Here is a 19,834-nt window from a genome sequence, read left to right as displayed (position 1 = left end):
GCAGGAGCTTAATAGGCTTAATGGAGAAGGCAATTAATCTTTGGGTGAAAACTTACAGAATGGAGGGGAAGCACTGACTTGCATTGTGAAGGAGCACTCCGAATGCTGTGGGGAAAGCAGTGAGTACTTTGTGGGAGTCAAGGGTCAAAGTAGAGAGTGTATTTAGATAGAAAAGAGAGGGACAAGTACTGAACTCCAGAACACTTCAATGTAAGAAACTGGGGAGCACAGGAGGAGCCAGAACAGGAAATTTAGACATAGTCCCCTGTGAGAGTGAGGACTGTTAAGAACCAAATGCTGAAGAAAATGCTTCAAGGCATAAGGAATCATCAGCCATGACAAATGTTGCCTGTAGGTCAAGTATGATGAAATGGAGAACTGACTATTAGATTTTGCCATTTGTAGTCATCAGCAACCTTGGTGAGAGGAGGCTCAAGAGAACAGTGGGAGTGAAAGGCTCACCAGAATGGGGTTACAAGCAAATGGGGCCTCCTCCTCCTTCTTCTTCATGAACAATTCAGTCTTAAAGGGACTTGGGTGAGACTAAGCAAAGTGGGCTCCACACTCGATCAGGGATCCACACTGGGAGGTCAGAGCTTGAGCAGGGCAAGGAGAGCATCTGTATAGGATAGCCTGGTGAGGTGTGTAGTAGCCCAAGTGGGATGTGAATGCATCCATGTCAGGAGGAGAGGTCATGGAATGGGACCTTGGTTCCCTACAGGAGAGTTGGCCAAATACAGACCAGGGGAGCTAGGATCCTCATTGTCAGTGAAGGGAGTTAAAAATATAGGAAGCAGAAAGCTAGAATACACTCTGTGATGTAGGACAGGACCTGGTGGTGTTGGTGTGAACTCATGACTACACATACACAGATACAAAGATAAAGAAATAAATAAACATGTATAGTGTTCTCTAATTCTATCCACTGAGAGGAACTTGGAGCAGCAACACTTCAAACACTTTAGCAATGAGAACAAGTAGCATTCAGAGTCTCACTTCTAAATACCATTCTCAAAGGAACTAGTTAGCTCTTAGAAAAAAGGGTGATTCTAAGGTCAGGGCAGGGAAATAATAAGAGGACCCTACAACATCTTTTTGTGCCAAGCACTAAGGAAGCAGTCAAAGAAAGATGGAATCACGTCAGGACGTGGTAGCTAGCTTTTCAATCTGTGCCAGTTAAGACATCGAAATAAATGATGATAGTAGCAGATTATAAACCACCGAATAAAAGAGGAAGCCATGAGTCTAATATCAATATAATTAAATAAAATTTTAAAAACAAATTTTTAGTGAGGAGTCGGGTAGTGAATATAGTCTCAAGGTCTATCTCCCAAGATCCAAGTATTTATTAACTACAAAAGACAAAAGAAGAACTTTACATGAAAAAACTAGAAGATAACACCTTAATTAAGTAATGAAGTTAACATTACCAGTAAGTGACAATTTGAAATCATATGCCACTGATAAAATGTAATGAGATAAAAATCCCCATCAATTCTGTATTAATGTTCCCGTTTTGTTACCTGAATTTAATCATAAGGAAATATCTGACAAACCCAACTTGAGTAGTGTTCTACAAAGTGAATGTCCCATAACCTTCAAAAGTGTCAAGGCCATGAAAGTCAAGGAACTCTATAGACAGGACAACTAAATGCAACACATGATTCTGAACTGGGTCCTTTTCTCAAAGGGATTTGAGAATAGGGTGATTTGCAATACTTCAATGGGGTCTGAGGATTAGAAAGTAGTAACGTATCAGTGTTAGTCTCCTAATTCTGATGACTGCATTATAATTATGTAGAAGAATGTTTTTACTTATAGGAAACACATACTAAAGTATTTGGTGTTCATGGGGTAACTTTTGACAACTTATTTTCAAATGGTTCAGGGAAAAACAAAATACTTTGTATGGCATTTGCAGTCCTGCTGTATCTTTGAGATTATTTCCAGAGTAAAAATAACTTTTCAAAAGAAAGGGAAAGAGACATTAGAGATAGTGAGTATAGACTACTTTTCCAAGAAGTTCTGCAAAGCAGAGCAAACAAATGAGACAGTTGCTAGGAGGAAGTGGGCAATTCAGAGGAAAAAAATAAAATTTTATTTAAGACAGAGAAATAATACTACGTTTGTACACTGATGGAAATGATGACATACAGAACCAAAATTGATGATTCAGGATGGACAGGTGGTGGAGTGTGACCTTGGATTAGGAAGATGAGAACTGGTGCACATGTGAAGGAATTACATTTGATAAGAGTGTGGATCTTCTCAGATTGACCATTGCTGAAACCCAGCTATCCAGCAACCTCTCCAGCTAGACTGGGGCTGAGAAATTGGAAGTAAAGAAACGGTGACCCTAGAGAGTCCCAATAAAGACTACCAAACTTTGATTTTAGGCTCTGAAAAAATAGGAACCGACTCTAGGCAGACATCTGACAGCTCTGAGAAGCAGTTGTCAGGATACAAATCAGACCTAAGAATTTTAACAGTATGTAAGGATATAGTTCTGTCTTCATTACATTCTGAAATGAAGACACATTTTAAAATTGATGTCACAAAATGCTTGCAAGCCATCAGGCAAAGATACAAGCACTGAGAGGTGGTCACTGCCTCTATGTATGGGAAGCCACATGTGTGTTAAGGGCATCAGTCATTCAGTCAAGCCCTTCAGTTGAGTTGCCTGCATTAAAGGCACCAGTCAGGGTTGACTTAACTTGAATTTGTTGCTTAAAAAGACGTCAAGGACTGTGCTGGGATGGAGGCTTGAAATGGGAAGTTCATTGTCTGTCATCAGTTCGGCGATGTACCTGAAGGCAAAAGAAACTGCCAAACCTCTGGGACGAGATAGAATTTCCAAAGTAGGAGAGACTGGTCTGACATTTGTCTAGAAAGGTCTTTTGCTCAGGTCAAAAGCAACTGGCTATTTTTAAGTCTTCATATTTCTCTGAATCATTAAAATGTAATTCAAGTCAGAAAAAAATGAAAACATCCAGCTTAAACACAAGTGACTGCCGAAAAAACCTTAGGATTCTTTGAAATGCCCTGGAACCATCCTGAAAATATGAGAGGTGTTATGGACAGCAAGACTACTAATGTTGGGAATGAAAGGCAGCAAGTTGCCATGATGTCTCACACCATCATGGCACCCGCATCACAGCTGGTGGCCAAAATTAAGTCTAAAGGATATTTCCTGGGTGTGAAGACTGCCCAGGATCAAACTCTGATTATGATACTAGAGGAAGTAAAATTGTATAAATAAATATTGACTTTTTTATTTATAAAATAATGAGTGAGTCATCTAAGTGGTCTTCCCCTCCCCTCTCCTCCAAGGTGGTATTAAATGAATGGTACATCAATAGGATTTTTCTAAAAAATTAAATAGGAAATATTTTTGAAATTAATAACTTCAAATGAATCATCAAAAAAGCACATTATATTTAATTTACTCTATTTAATAAAAAAAGAAAGACATTCAAAGTGTCATCCCAAGTAGTTACATTTTTTTAAATTAATGAATTTATTTTAATAAACATATAATGTATTTTTATCCCCAGGGGTACAGGTCTATGAATCGCCAGGTTTACACATTTCACAGCACTCATCATAACACATACCCTCCCCAATGTCCATATCCCCACCACCCTCTCCTGTCCCAAGTAGTTACATTTTTTAAGAAGGGAGACTTCATCTGGTCTGAAAACTGGGCTATTCAGAAAAATTCTTTTCCTAGGGATTTCAAATTATCAAGGTTTAACAGTACTACTGCTATAGCTCCTAGACACAATGCATAAAGCTAAGCATGTACATGGTGCTTAATAAATATGGAATTTTTAAAAGTTATATCAACTCTCATAAAAATGAAGTGTCAAGCTTAGTTACTAATGTATGTGTGAGTTCAATTTTATGTTTTTTGCTTCATTTTCAGCAAACTGAATGAATGAGGACTGGCCAACTGTGAATTCGACCCCTTCCTCTTTATGTCCTTTGACATACTATACTGATTTTATTATCCCTAAAAATACTCTCAACTGGTCAATGAGGAGGATAGTATCTCATTCTCCCCAATCAAATGCAAGCATCTTTTCAAAAATATTTATTTATTTATTTCAGAGAGAGAGAATGTGTGAGTGGCAAGAGAAGCAGAGGGAGGGAATCTTTAAGCAGACTTCCCACCAAGGATGGAGCTGGATGAAGGCCTCAGTCTCACCACCCATGAGATCATGACCTGATATGAAACCAAGAGTCAGACACTCAATCGACTGAGCCACCCAGGCACCCCTCAGATGCAAGCATTTTAGAGAATAGATGTTAAAAATTTCATTTCAAATCCTGAAAAAATACTTCAAAAGTCCCAAACCTAGGATATAGGTCCTCTCTCTACTACCAAGGATGATGTCTAACTGATCCATTTCTCAGTACCATTTTCTGTGACGTTCAATTCCAACCTTTTATGAGTCAGTCATCAGAAAGATGATTCAATCATTAGAAACATTTGTGTTTATTTGATAATTTATACATATTTGTCAGTTATGAAAATCAATCTGTTTTTATGTTGAATTATTATAAAAAGAAAGTATACAATAAATGCTGGCTTCTTATAATCAAACACAAGACATGAAAGTATTTACTGTACTCTCTTCGTTTTTGTATTTCAATGAATTTTCTCCTATGATCACAGTTTTTGTTTTGGTTTTTTTTTAATATTTATTTATTTTTCCAGGGAGAGAGAGAGAGACAGAGAGAATCCTCAAGCAGACTCTGCTGAGTGCAGAGCCCAACGCAGCGCTTGGTCCTAGAACCCTGAGATCATGACCTAAGCCAAAATCAAGAGCTGGACACTTAACCGACTGAGCCACCCAGTGCCCCTATGACCACAGTTTTATTTGGCCAATGTGGCCATGCTTGCAATTTCCTAAACCATAAATGTCACCGGAAATGTCATGTGAAATATAGCTTCTGATGTTCTATGATATTCTAAGTACATGAACTTGAAGCTATCCACTAAAAAGTTACTTAAATGCCTGTACCCCAGCACCCTGAAGGGTACAGAGAAGTAAATGACATGGTCTTTGACTTTGAGGACTGTGTAGTCTTTTTTTTTTTTTTTTTTTAAGATTTTATTTATTTATTTGACAGACAGAGATCACAGGCAGGCAGAGAGGCAGGTGGAGGGGGGGCTGGGGGAAGCAGGCTTGCTGCTGAGCAGAGAGTCCGATATGGGGCTTGATCCCAGGACCCTGGGATCATGACCTGAGCAGAAGGCAGAGGCTTTAACCCACTGACCACCCAGGCGCCCCGAGGACTGTGTAGTCTTATGGAAAAATTTATTTGATGAAAATGAAACTAATTAGTAAACATAGTCAGAATGGCAAGATATTCATGGACAAGTGGGGACTGGAGCTGACCCCTGATTGGGGAGTAAGATTTGGGGAGGATCTTAGTTGGTTGGGCTTCTGTAACAAAATATTTTAGACCGGGTGGATTACAAACAACAGAAATTTATTCCTCACAGTTCTGGAAACTGCAAAGTCTAAGATCAAGGTGCTGGCAGATTCAGTGTCTGGTGGAGGTCACTTCCTGGCTTACAGATGTCTTCTCACTATTACCTCGAATGGTGGTAGGGATGAGGGATCTGCCTGGGGTCTCTTATAGGGGCACTAATGCAATTCATGAGGGCTCACCCTCCCAATCTAATCATCTTCCAAATGCCCCACCTCCAAATATCATTATATTGGGGGTTAGGATTTCAACAAAAATCTTGGGAGGGTGGGGAGAGACAAACATTCAGTCTGTAGTAGACAGGAAAAGAATGAGGGGAAGGGCATTCTCACTGAGGGACCCAGAGTAACCAGAGAAGTGGGAATTTACATAGCATATTCTTGGGATAATAAGGGGAACAAGTTGGAAAGGTCTATTAGGAATACTTGGGAGAAATGAGAAAGAAAGTTGACATTTTTATGTGGGGTCAATTTATGGAGCATCCAATTAGTTTAGAAGCAATCATTTCACCCATGCTTCTGGCCCTGGCTTTCTTTTGTTCTTACACCTACATTATTTTTCATGATGCTAACGATGCCCTCTGTCAAAGAGCATCTTTCCAGCTTACAATGATTCTCACTCCTCCTTAACTATGGAGTGTGGGTTAATTCCTAGAGCAGTGTTGTGGTTTGATTCTAATGTCTGTTGATTGAACTGCAGATGGTTCCCTTGTTCTACTAGAACAGAGATGCCATTCTAGCAACATGCACTTGAGACTAAAGGTAATTGAATCAACCTGTCTCTTTCTTCATGGAGCTGGAAGTAACACGGAATCCTGGGAGCTTGGGCAGCCATCATGTCTGCCACATGGAACAGGAAGCTGAGAAATCTATTCTTCCAGGGAAAGGAAAGAGGCAGACGCACAGAGTGCGGCAGGGGCTTGTAACAGAGCTCTCCTGGTTTCTGATGGTCTTCCAGCTCTTATTGCTACAGCTTACCCGGCGACATTTCTGCTCTTGGAACCTGAGACACACTCTATCTTTTATAATCAATCCCCTCTTCCTGCTTAAGTGGACTTGGCCTAGGCTTCTATTATTAGAAACCCAACGAGCCCTAACAGCGTGGTGAATAAATAGACTTCACCGAAACCCGCTGTCCTTTACTTTTGGACGTGCTCTCTCAATGTGTGCTTTAAGGACAAGCCTCCTTTCATCTGTCTTTGCTCAACATCTCTGTGACTATATTGCTGTCTCATACATCTGAGTGTCACAGTCTCTATGCCCCTCTCTGTCCCTGTCCCTAGATCCCTTCCCAGCTTCCTTTGATTTCTCTTTACTTTCTGTCCTTGAATGAAATGCTAACAAAGAAACACAGAAAGGCTGGGAGTATAATTTATATATGCCTGAGGCTTATGAACAGATAATGGGTTCATTAGCTCAATTCTCCCGGGATCTGTGATGCAGAGGGATAGGACACAAGGTTTAAAAATGAATACGCTATTCAGATCCTCTTACGGTACAGCTTCTCTCTGCAGCCCGAGTTATTCTGGAGGCTGCAGGAGGGATGAGGCCGCCCCTGCTGATGGGACTCTCGAAGCCTCAGTGCCAGCTGTGTCCCCTGCCCCCTGCTTCTCATGGCCTCAGTCACAGTGGGCTCTGCCAGATGTTCATAACGCCACTGCCGCCATACAGAACTCGAAGCGGTCACTTCTCTGCCTGCAGAATCACATACGTGGGATCTTCAGAGAAAAGCCCTTTCTTATCGACAGGATCATGCAGGGAAAGTAGGTGGAGAAGCCTGAGTGCTCAGAAGCCTTTGAAGGGAGTCCTGAAGGCAAATAGCCAAGCCCTAAACCAGCTAGCTGACAACTCTGTCAACACAGTCACAGTTTAGCCAACAGCTTGAACTAAAAATAATCTGACACTTCGCCACAGCATGCCTGCCTGGCTCTGATGTGCAGGACAAAGGCTGAGTGACAAGCTGCCGCTGTATTTCCAACAACGTGAGGTCTAACAACAGAGCAAGGGTCCAGGTATAGGGATGTGAAGATTGCCTAAGAAGATCACCACCTAGCGCTCAGTTTGTTAGATAAACGCTTTCTCTTTCTTACAGTTGCAATGCCTCTGGTGTCTTGAGAAGTAGTATAGGAAGGGAGTCAGGGTGTGGTGCTGCCTTCTTTCTGATAATATCTGGTGATTATGCTTCCCGCGTATCCTATTTATGTGATAGGTCTTGTTCATATTTTTTTGTAACCCCCTCCTAACCTAGGAGATCCCTGAGGGCAAGAGCCATGTCTTCCTCTCTCTCTCTCTCTACCTCTGCATCTCTAGGACCTAACATGGTCTGGCCGTTTAAAAAGCTGTCAACAGGGGTGCCTGGGTGGCTCAGTGGGTTAAAGCCTCTGCCTTCGGCTCAGGTCATGATCTCAGGGTCCTGGGATCAAGCCCCGAGTCGGGCTCTCTGCTCAGCAGGGAGCCTGCATCCCCCCCCACTCTCTCTGCCTGCCTCTCTGCCTACTTGTGATCTCTGTCAAATAAATAAATAAAATCTTTAAAAAAAAAAAAAGCTGTCAACAAAGTACTTATTAGATAAAAGAATAAATGAACAACTGAAAATTGGCCAAAATTCAACCTTATGATGAGGGTCTGGGAAAGCTTCTCAAAGAATGTAATGATTGATCTGAGTCTTCATGGAGTCGCCAGAGTTTAAAGCAGAAGAATAGAAAGGAGGAGAGTGAATGTTCTAGGCATTTAAAATTTTCATCAGGGGCATCAGAAGTGGCTCAGTATGGCAGGTGGGCAAAAAAAAAGAGGATGAAGCCAAAAAGAGGGGCAGAGGCCAGAAGGACCTTGCATAATCTGTTAAAGAGTTTGAATTTTATTTTACAGGTGATGGGAAGCATAAAAAGATTTTATATGCGAGAGGAACACAATGAGATTTTCTTAGAGAAATTTTCTTTGGTAGCAATGTGGAGGATAATTGACGGCAGGGATGGAGACAGGGTTGAGATGGATTTCAGGGATCAACTAGGAGCCCCCTGCAGTCAGTAATTCAGATGAGGGAGGATGGAGGTCTGATTTATGGTTGAAAAGGCCTATTTTCGTCCTCTTCCTCCCACTGCTGGCTTTTCATCACCTCGAACACCATCACAACCTCCTTCAGGAGCCAGATCTGAGGATCCTGAGGAGTAACAGAAAATGCCAACCACAATAGCGCTTCACAAATACTTTTATCTTAGTTGGGCCACCCTGAAAGGCAAAGTGACATTTTCCAGAAGGCCCATGGGCAGAAGCTTCCTCTCTCCCCATCCCTCCCAAAGAAGCACCAAATGACTCTTTTTGATGCCATGGTCCTTGAACCCCTCACTTCTTGCAGCAGATTCTGTGCCCGCCTTCCACACTGTACTGAAATTTTTCAGCAAGGGAGTGAAAAAGAAGAGGCAAAGGGAAAAGAGGAAAAGAGGAAGGTGTTGTAAAGGAGCAAGGCAAATGGTGAGTTTCTTGTATTTATCTCATTCATGAATAAGAAGAGTTAAAGCTGTGGAAAGAAGAGAAGATGTTTACATGGCCCCATTATCAGAACTCAAAAAAGATTAGGACAGACAGATGCCCATGGATATTTGCTCAGCTTAGTTATGAAGAAAGACTCTCTAGTCCATATCTGATGGGAGTTAGAAGGAGCAAACCCCAGGTGTTTGGCTGGCTCAGTTAGTAGAGTATGGGACTCTTGATCTCAGGGTCATGAGTTCAAGACCCACATCAGGTGTGGAGTTAACTTAAAAAAAAAAAAAAAAAGGAGGAGGAGGAACAAATCTTTTCCCTAGGTTCTTCTTTTTTTTAAGGCTTTATTTATTTAGTTGAGAGAGAGAGAGAGAGCATGAGCAGGAGGAAGAGAGAGAAGGAGAAGCAGACTAACCAATGAGCAGGGAGCCCCACTTGGGGGTTGATTCCAGAGTCCTGGGATTATGACCTGAGCCAAAGGCGACGGTTAACTCACTGACCCAACCAGGTGCCCCTCCCCTAGGTTCTTTACCATGGCTATACATTGAAACTAACTGACAACTTAAAAAAAAAAAAAAAAAAGGCAAAAAACCAAACCTGATGCCTGATTCATACCCCAAGAGATTCTAACTCAATTGTTCTGGAGTATGGTCTTAGAATTGATTTTCCAGAGTTCCCTGGGTAATGTGAATGTACAGGTGAGCTAAGAACCACTGTTCTAGACTGGGCGTCAGCAAACTTTTCTGTAAAAGGCCAGACAGTAAATATTTTATGTTTTGTGGACCACATTGTCTCTTTTGCAACTACTCTGCTCTGCTATTGTAGTGAGAAAGTAGCCACAGACAATGTGTATATGAATGGGTCTGTTTTAATAAAACCTTGATCTGGCTCATGAGCCTTAATTTTTTTACCTTTGCTCTAGAAGCATACTTCCAAGGTTGGGTGGGTTGTTCAGGTTGCTAACTCTGGTATGGAGGAAATAGGAAAAATATTCTAGTTTTTAAAAGAATTTTGGCATTTGGATGAATGTTCTAGCTTTATTTGAAAAAAATGAGATATGTTTCTGAGTTCCATTTGATAAAATACTTTCATTAACCCACTATGCTGTTTGACTTCTTAGGGAGACCATGTGTGATTTTTGTGTTTTGAAGGAAAAAAAATCCAGTAAGTTATTAAATACAACCTACAGTGGTGAAGAGAAAGATAAATCATGACAGATAGACAATTAAACTTAGAACCTAAACCAAGACAGAAAAGCTAAAACCCAAATGAAAAGACAGTCTCTACAGAATCAGGGAGGTCAGCTGGTGACCTGGTAAGTTTTGTGTTTTCTCCGATTCCCTTGGCTAGAATTCAACCATGAGCTTGTTTTTCGTTTGTCTATTCTGCCGTTATTATTCTGTTTTGAACTCTACGTGAAGAACCAGTTTTAATTTATGCTGTCATTTTATTCTGGAGAAATTTGGAGAAGATAAAGCACATTAGAAAAATGAACTTTTCGCCCAATTATTAAGTTTCTCTCTTGCCCTCGCTGCTTTCATCACTCTCCAGAGAAGGGGAGTCAAGGGACAGAGGCCTGCAAACCATGCTCCTTATAATGAAGGCTGGAGGGTCTGTGTGGGTGATGTGGTTCTTACCTTTATCCTGTCGATGTTGGCTTCCATCTTCAGCTGTTCTACCAGCTTCCTGGCTTGTGCTATGCTGGCGGTATTGTTGCTAGCCATTGGAATGCTGGGTGGGTTTTTCAGATACACTAGGAAAGAACACAGGAAGGAAGAATGCATCAGGGCATTCAGGAGCTGCCAAACATACAGGTTCATCATCATGGGGGATCTTCGAAAGAGTGGCTGTGGTCAGGCCTGGCTCTCCCAGCCCTCTCCATCCCCAGTCCAGCGCCGAGTCTGACTGCAGGCAGACCAGGAGATGAGGTGTGACTGTGGTTTTCCAGACCCCCTCCCCCACCCCAACACACACACACACACACACACACACACACACACACACACATCCCTCTGCACTTCTACACCTTCTTCAGGGAAAAACAATGAAGACTGTTTACCAAATCAGTTAGAATAAGATGCGCTGCTGAATTAAGAAAGAAAGTCATTAAAATTATCTTAATGTATGAACTGAGCTCAAAATGGTAAGGGTGACAGCAGGCGTTATAAGTGTTGTTATTTTTCAGGTACTGCTATGGTCAGATACTCTGTTTAAGTGCCCTCAGAGGATGAAGAATGAAAGGCAAGCAGAGAGGAACAGTAAAGTAATCCCTTAGGACTAAAGACACCAAGTTTACAATGTTCTGCTGGGGGGTTCCAACACCAACTTTCTAGTTAACTGTAGCCACCTCAGTCTATCACACTGCAGAGACACTGCATAGGATTTGTGGTTTTTCAGGGTTGTTTATGCAGCATTTTTTAAAAAATAGCCTTTTCTCTCTATTCTATTTGAAATATGGCTAGACACAACTATTTACTTCACTCACAGTTCTTCATCTGCAATGTCAAGGGGGAAGGATTGCCATGTGTAACTTGTTAATGACATCAATGAGTTCACCAGCAGAATTCTGTATTCAGTATAATGGACTTATTACGTTCATAAATATGGAAATGGGACACAAATGTTTAGAGAGTGGAATTCTGTACTTATGTAAATTATGAGATGGTTTCTTTGCCTCTGGGATTGCCAGATCTCCTCCCCATTCTTTCCCCTACCTGCTTCAAGTCCTATCCCAATTTCATTTCTCTTCTAATTCTTTCTTGACCCACCATCTCAATTTTTTGTTGTTGTTGTTCATCACGGAAAGTACCCTATTTTATTTTGGGGGCCCATTTCCTCCACATTCTGATCAGGTCTGGCTCCACGTCAAGGTGCCATATGCTATTTTGGGTCTGTGTAAATGTGCTCTTTGAGGTCACTGACACCCCACAGTGAAGCAATGTCTGAGAGCAGCAATTTAGCTGGAGTGCATGACCCAAGAAATGAGAGGCATTCAAGCCTTGCTTCAGTCAACAGTTGAATCCTGTTCTGAAGACATATTACAAAGTGTGACTTCTGCTAGCTTTGGGGAATATTTTTATCCAGAGGTAAAGTAAAATCAGGCAACCACCTCGAGAAGGAAAGAGGACACATAGAAAACCTGGGAAACGAAATACAACCCCTAGTAAGTTCAATACAAGACTGTTACTTATTCAATAAAATAAAAAAACAATTTTTAATTACCAAAAGAGCATAAATAAGTAAATTATCTTCTTTGGTTCTTATATCTTTGTATCTTGTTCTTCAAGGCAAAAGAAGAAATTGTGTATAAGTCTTTGTAAACAAAGAGGTCCCTTCATAGTGCTATTTTATAAAGAAAACTGCAAAATCAGCCACCCCAACAGCATAGCATTTACAGTATAATTGAAAGATAATTAACTGTTCCCTCCACTTATTTTCAAAGGCATCAGAGACAATAAAATGGAAAGGAAGACTGAAGGGATTTTGAAGCCACAAAGATCTCTGAGCTCTACTTTCATATGCTTGAAGATCAGCGGAGGGATCTTTCTATAAAAACAAAACAAAACAAAAAAAACAAGAAGAGGCTTTAACAACTATGATTCCATCAGCATAATTAGGAACCCAATCATCTCAGCCCCACAAGGAAATTATATGTCCCCAAATCGAACAAAAATCTAACACCCATGCAAAACATCACAGGACCAAGATGGAATCTTGATTTACCCCGAAGCATAGCCTCTCTTTCATTCATCCCAAGTTGGAAGTAGTCGTGATCTACAAGACCCTGGACACTGTTTTGTGAAGCTAACATTCCTTCCAAACTAGAATTTATCACACTAGAACACAGATTATCACAGAATTGCCAGATCCTCATTGGGCCTGAGGGAGATGTGGGAGTCTGGCCAGCCCTTCATCTGCCCTTGAATCTAAATCAGATTACACAGTAACCTGTGTCAGAAACCATAGCTTGCCTCCAAATACCACTTCTCCTCTTCTTTATTGGTAATAACAATTTGCTTTTCTTTTTCACAGAGCCCACGAGAACCATGAATTTTAGCTGGGCATACTTTACTGAAATATACATTCTTCAGCCTCCTTTGCTGGTCAGTATACTTAGACGACCAAGTTTTGGCCAATGAGTAATAAGCAGAAGCGCCCTTAAAAAGAGAAGGGTGTGCTCTTTGCCTCCCCCTCCTGATACTGGCCTGGAAGACGGTCTTGTTGACCACAGAGCTTCACCTTGAACCTTTAGGTTTATACTCTGGGGTAAGCAGGAAGATCTGGGCACATACTGGCACTGTAGACCCACCATGCCAGCTGCGAACTGGCTATCATCTATGTGAAGAGAAATAAGTACCTACTTTGTTTACACCACCACCATTAAGTATTTCTGCCATTGGACAATAAATCTACCATCACCTGAGTAAATGACCCAGTACTTTCATTTGAGTATCTAGGAAATTCTATGTTCTAATGCCTGTTCATGTTTCCTGGGAAAAGTTATGGCTTTCTGTCTTAGGAGACTAAGATAGAAAGTGTATGAGTTTTCTATTGCTACCATATCATATTACTACAAATGTAGGAGCTTAAACAATAGGAATTTCTTATCTTGCAATTCTGGAGGTCAGAAGTTTGAAATAGGTCTCACTGGGCTAAAATCAAGGTATCAGCAGAGCTGTATTCCTTTTGGAGTCTGTAAGGGAAAATCTATTTCCTTGCCTTTCCCTAGCTTCTAGGGGCTACAGGCATTCTTTGGCTCTTGGTCCTATTCCTCATTTTCAAAGCCATAAAGGTGAGTTCAGTTCTTCTTACATCATATCACTCTGACCTCTTCTACAGTCACATCCCCTTCTGACTCTGCTCTGCTCCCTTCCTCCACTTTTAAGAACGTGGCAACTCTACTGCCTCTTAACCCAGATAACCCAGGACAACCTCCCTATCTTTAGGCCAGCTTGACTAGCAACCTTAATTCCATCTGCATCCGTAATTGCCCTTTGCCATTAACATAGCATAGTCATGCATTCCAGGAATGGAGACATGGACACTTTTGGGGGACTTCATTCTACCTACTTGGAAGAAGACCTCTGCATGGCAGAAGAGAGAAGTGGGGAGATGGGGGCCGAAATAGAAAAAGAAGAGAGAAGGGGTAGGATGCAAGTCTAGAAATGTTGGGGAGAGAAAACCTCTGAAAACTAAATGGACTTAGCAGAAAAAGTAAACACAGGCTTTGGTTTTCGTTTTAGGAAGATACATCCTCAATGTTCTAGTTTTACTATATGACCCAAAAGAATCTAGTGTTTCCTACTAGGGATTTACCCCCCAAGGTGCAAATGTGGTGATCTGAAGGGGCACCTGGACCCCAATGTTTATAGCAGCAATATCCACATTAGCTAAACTATGGAAGGAGCCCACATGTCTATTGACTGATGAATGGATAAAGAAGATGTGGTATACACACACACACACACACACACACACACACACACGCACATGCACATGCACACACACACAGTGGAATACTACTCAGCCATCAAAAAAATGAAATCTTGCCATTTGCAATGACTTGGATGGAACTAGAGGGTTATATGCTAAGTGAAGTAAGTCAACCAGAAAGGACAATTATATTATCTCACTCATATGTGGAATTTAGGAAACAAAACAGAGCATAGGGGGAGAGGAAAAATAGGGGGAGAGAGGGAAAAATAAAACAAGATGAAACCAGAGAGGGAGACAAACCATAAGAGACTCTAAATCATAGGAAACAAACTGAGGGTTGCTGGAAGTAAGGGGCTGGTGGTATGGGGTAACTGGGTGATGGACATTAAGGAGGGCATGTGATATAATGAGCACTACGTACTATATAAGACTGATGAATTGCTGACCTCTATCTCTGAAACTAATTATACATTATATGTTAATTAATTGAATTTAAATTTCAAAAAGTCCAGTGTCACATTTATTTATTTTTAAAAATATTTATTTATTTGAGAAAGAGGGCGAGAGAGCATGCAAGCGTGAGCAGGAAGGGCAGAGGGAGAGGAGAAGCTCAAGCAGACTCCATGCTGAGCACAGAGCCTGACTTGGGGCTCAGTCCCAGGACCCTGAGACCATGATCTGAGCCAAAATCAAGAGTGGAACACCTAACCAGCTGTGCCACCCAGGCGCCTCAAGCTGTTAGAATCACTTTGTGCATTTTCTTCTTTTTCACCTCCAGCTGCTTTCCCGTAAAACTCTTCTCCTGAAGACTGAAAGCACTATAGGTTCCTAGACCAGTGTTCCAAAGAAATATGTATTTTCCTAAAAAGTGGCTATGGTAAATAAGAAAAGTTAGTCTATCTACTAAGCCTGAGGTACTTGGACAATGCATCACATACACGGACACGCTCAGAATGCTTTTCATCTTATAAAACAGAAACTCTGTACCCAATAAACGGAAGTCCCATTCTTTCCTTCCCTCAGCCCTAGAAACCACCGTCTGTTTTCTGTTTCTATGATTCTGGCTACTGTAGGTATCTCGTAGAAGTGGAATCATACAGTATTTATCTTTTCATGACTGGCTTATTTCACAGAGCATAATGTCGTCAAGGTTTACATCTGTTGTAGCATGTGTCAGAATCTCCTTCCTTTTTGAGGCTGAGTAATATTTCACTACATGTCTATACCACATTTTGCTTATCCATTCATCTGTTGATAGACACTTCCATTGCTTCCACATTTTAGCTACTGTGAATAATACTCCTATAAACAAGGGTGTACAAATATCTCTTCAAGACCCTACTTTCAGTTCTTTGGGGTATATACCTAGAAGTGGAATTGCTGGGTCATATGGTAAATCTACTTTTAACTTTTTGAGGAATAGCCAGGCTGATTTTTGTAGCAGCTATGCCATTTTACATTCCCACCGGAAGTGCACAAGGGATCCAATTTCTCATCTTCCCAACACTATTTTCCAGGTTTGTTTTTTTGGTAGTGGTCCTCTTAATAGGTGTGAGGTGGTATCTCATTGTGGTTCTGATTTGCATTCCCTAATGACCAGTGATGTTAAGCATCTTTTCAAGTATTTATTGACCATTTGCTTATGTCCTTTGGAGAAATACCTATTCAAATCCTTTGCCCACTTAAAAAAAATATTTTAGGGGTGCCTGGGTGGCTCAGTGGGTTAGGCCTCTGCCTTCGGCTCGGGTCATGATCTCAGGGTCCTGGGATCGAGCCCCACATTGGGCTTTCTGCTCTGCGGGGAGCCTGCTTCCCCCCTCTCTCTGCCTGCCTCTCTGCCTACTTGTGATCTCTGTCTATCTGTCAAATAAATAAATAAAATATTTTAAAAAAATATTTTATTATTTTGACATGATCTCCACACCCAAGGTAGGGCTGAAACTCACAACCCTGAGATCCAGAGCAGCACACTCCACCAACCAGGCCAGCCAGCTGCCCCCGGCCTTTGCCTATTTTTGAATCAGGTTTTTTTGGTTGTTGAGTGTTAGCTCTCTATATATTCTGGATATCAACCTCTTCTCAGATATATGGGGTTTAGATACATTTTCTTTCATTCCATAGATTGCCTTTTCACTCTGTTAATAGTGTGCTTTGAGGCATAAGAGTTTTTAATTTTCATAAAGTCCAAATTTCTTTTGTTGCCTGTGCCTCTGGTGTCATATCCAGGAAATCCAATGTTGTGAAGTTTCTGCTCTATGTTCTCCTTCTGAGAGTTGTAGAGGTTTAGCTCTGACATTTAGGTTTTGATGCACCTGGAGTTAATTTTTGTATATGGTGTTGGGTAAGGGTTCAACTTCATTGTTTTACACGTGGATACTAGTTTTCCCAGCACCATTTGTCGAAAAGATTGTCTTTTACAAGTTGAATGGTCTTGTCACCCTTCTTAAAAATCATTTAACTGTATATGTGATTTATTTCTGGGCTCTCTAGTCCTAAGTTAATTCTATTCTAAGTCCCTAAATATTTTATTATTTTTGACACTACCGTCAAATAGAATTGTTTCCTTAATATCCTTTCCAGATTGTTCCTTGTTCATGTAGACAAGTGAAGTGCTGCATCACAGATTCCTAATGGGGGAGACAAAAACTTGTGTCTTCTGTCCCTACCTGAGCTGACAGCAACTGCATGCGGTGAGAACTGTTGTTGAGAAAAGGGTGTTGCATCCTGTGAGCACATCGGGCCAAGAGAAGTTGTTGACAGAGTCCTGTTAGGTGCTTAGGCAGAAGCACAGATGCATATCAGAAACCCTTTACTAAGGTTCCTGTTTCATTCTACATCTGGCTGAAATCGGGCAGACATTATTTTAAGAGGGAAGGAAATGGTCTGAATATAGCAACCACTGAAATAGCTAAAAGAAAAAGTAAAATTCTGCTGAAATGATCATGTGGACAAAGCTTGAAAACACAGGTGTGTGTACACCCCTTTTAAAAACAAACAACAAAAAATTTTTCGTTAAAAAGAAAGAGTGAGTAATTCCTATAGACTGCTCCCTGCTCACCCTATCAGCAAGTCTTTGGATTGCCTTATGATACACCATAGTTTACCTTTGCAGGGGTCCAGCCTGGCCCCAGAACCATCAGAGGCCCATCTCAAAGATCCACCCATCTGTGGACTCAAACTCTTCTAGAAATCAGTGGGACAGAGGGAAATAGAGCCAGTGTCTGGCTCTCTTGGGGAGACTCTCAAGTCCTGAGCTCACTTCTGGAACCTCAAAACACCTCTGGGAATCAGCTGGGGTGATGATCAAAGGTTGGTAGTGCTGGTGTGACCCTCTTCCATCTAGCAGTTGGTAGCCCCTCCCAAGTACTGAAATGGGTGACTGCACATCTCTGGATTTGAATTGGAGAGCTAGAATGCCGCAGATTAATTCTTTCAGGTTCCACAGCCAAGATCTCTTCTCAAAATTCGAACAATCTACCCTCTGGAAATTCCAAATGGGATTCAATCTATTTTCCAAGCCCCACTCTAGACCCACTGGCAATGGTTCTCAACCAAGGGAAGTGCCACCCTTAGGAAGCATTTGGAAATGTGTGGGGGTGGCCTGGGTTATGACAGTCATCAGTCATCAGTCTCTAAATGCTAATGGCATTTAGAGAGCGGAGGCAGAAACTCTAATGCCCTGTGGAGTGCCAGGCAACAGTGAATTGTACTGCTCCCAGCGCTTCCATCAGAAAGGACACTGAAAAAAAAAAAAAAAAACAGTCATAGATCCATGCATGAAAAATCTGCTCAGAGAAAGTACTCCACCAGGAAAGGTTCAAGGAAACTGGCTTTTATATTATGTCTTAGGATCCCTATTACCTTCCAAGGGATGAGTAAGTGTTAAGTGTTCATAATTCTCATTAGCATTATTGTGCTTTATGGATATTTAGTCCCTGCTTATTTAAAAGAGAGCACAATCTCTTGCAATGTGCTGGTGGAGTGAGATTATGCTGGGTCATATCTGCCAGTAAGCAAAAAGAATACAAACAACCAAAGCTCTTAGAACAATTACAGAGCTTGTGTGAGAGAGATTGGTAGGACTCCGGGAGAATGTCCTAATTATCCCACCTGAATTCCAAGCCTGAGAATCATACAGAAAGCATTTTACTCTTTTCAGTGATGAGAGAAGCACCCCTCCTCCCCCCACCCCCTGAACATGAGCGATAGGGCTTGTTATAGAATAATAACCATTAGATGAGTTTTCTTCTTCTAAAAATACATCCAGCATTTTCATTTGTTTCAGGAGGAACTCTTCTGTTAAGAAACCATACATTTTCTTGTCATTTAGGCTTGGGAGTTAACACACAACTCCTTATTTCTGTGGCACCAAGATAAATAAATGTTTTGATAATGAGACCTTTGCCTTAGACAGTATAGGTTAATTGGGGAGGATGCCATTCTTTTCAGGTTCTAATGGTGTTTTTTAAGCACAGCATCCAGTCTTCGTTCTGGCCTTTCATTTTAATTACAACTGTGTGTTCCTTAGAACTGTGTTTTGATATCTGCAGTTGGTGGTAAGGGGGCTTGATTTACTTGTTTTATATATTTATAGGTTAAGATGACACTGGCAATAAAACAAACAATTCCAGGTTTACAGTCAAATCAGAGGCTTACAGTCTCCCAGTTACCTGATGATATCTTCATTATTCTCAATTGTCAGTTAGCCATATCGTCGGGGATCGGTTGTTAGCTGGGTTTGAATTAGAGGACCATTTCCTAACAATTTCAATTTGCAGTTCTTCAGAGCTTCTACAGTCAGTCACCTGGGTAAATGTCTTTGTTAACGGCTCATACCTCAGCACAAGTTCAGTTTGGTCATTTTGCCAAACTCATTTTTTGTTGTTGATTTTGTTTTTTGGATCCCTACCCTAATTCATTCTGTAGCAAGTAAGAACCACCATCACCAAATTGATGAGAGTATATATACGAAGGGTCCAGGGAAGGGCTTTCGCAGTCAGAACACAAGTGAATTTCTGAGTTGTGGCTGCGGCGTGAGTCGAATAATAATTGTAAAAACAGCCTGCCTAGTTTCACGGTACTTTTTTGTGAGATAGCTCCTCGTATTACCAGTTGGCCACTTTGACCTGAAAATACCAAAATAGCACATTTCCATCTCTACTAATCAGCAAACACTAATTTCTTTTTGGTTCTCCCACCACTGGGGAAATTTTAAATCAATAGAGGACTTATTTGGGAAGCTTGTTGCTTCTCCTTCAGCACTTTCAAGCCCCAGAGTGTCAGGGTTTGAACCTGCCTCACGGGCTCACTCTTTCCTAATCTTACGTGTTTCAACAATTGGAGCCATCACAAAGGTATCTGTTGGGTGTCATAATGTCCTGGTTTCCTCACTTGCCTTTGCTCATTTTTGAGTAGGCGTA

The 19,834-nt window shown here is 41.2% G+C and overlaps 1 protein-coding gene across 1 annotated transcript in view; it reads right to left on the bottom strand.

The window, feature by feature from the left end:
* The window catches only part of GNG2 (G protein subunit gamma 2), a 115,247-nt gene that overhangs the window by 14,767 nt on the left and 80,646 nt on the right, over positions 1 to 19,834 (bottom strand). The window contains exon 3 of the mRNA XM_080807325.1: positions 10,616 to 10,731. Within this exon, the coding sequence (XP_080663451.1) occupies positions 10,616 to 10,702 (87 nt within the window). The 5' untranslated portion in view covers positions 10,703 to 10,731. The remainder of the gene's footprint in view (positions 1 to 10,615; positions 10,732 to 19,834) is intronic.

This window comes from Martes martes (assembly GCF_963455335.1).
Source record: "Martes martes genome assembly, chromosome: 7".
Classification (NCBI taxonomy): Eukaryota; Metazoa; Chordata; class Mammalia; order Carnivora; family Mustelidae; genus Martes; species Martes martes.
This window is presented reverse-complemented; position numbering and strand designations above follow the sequence as displayed.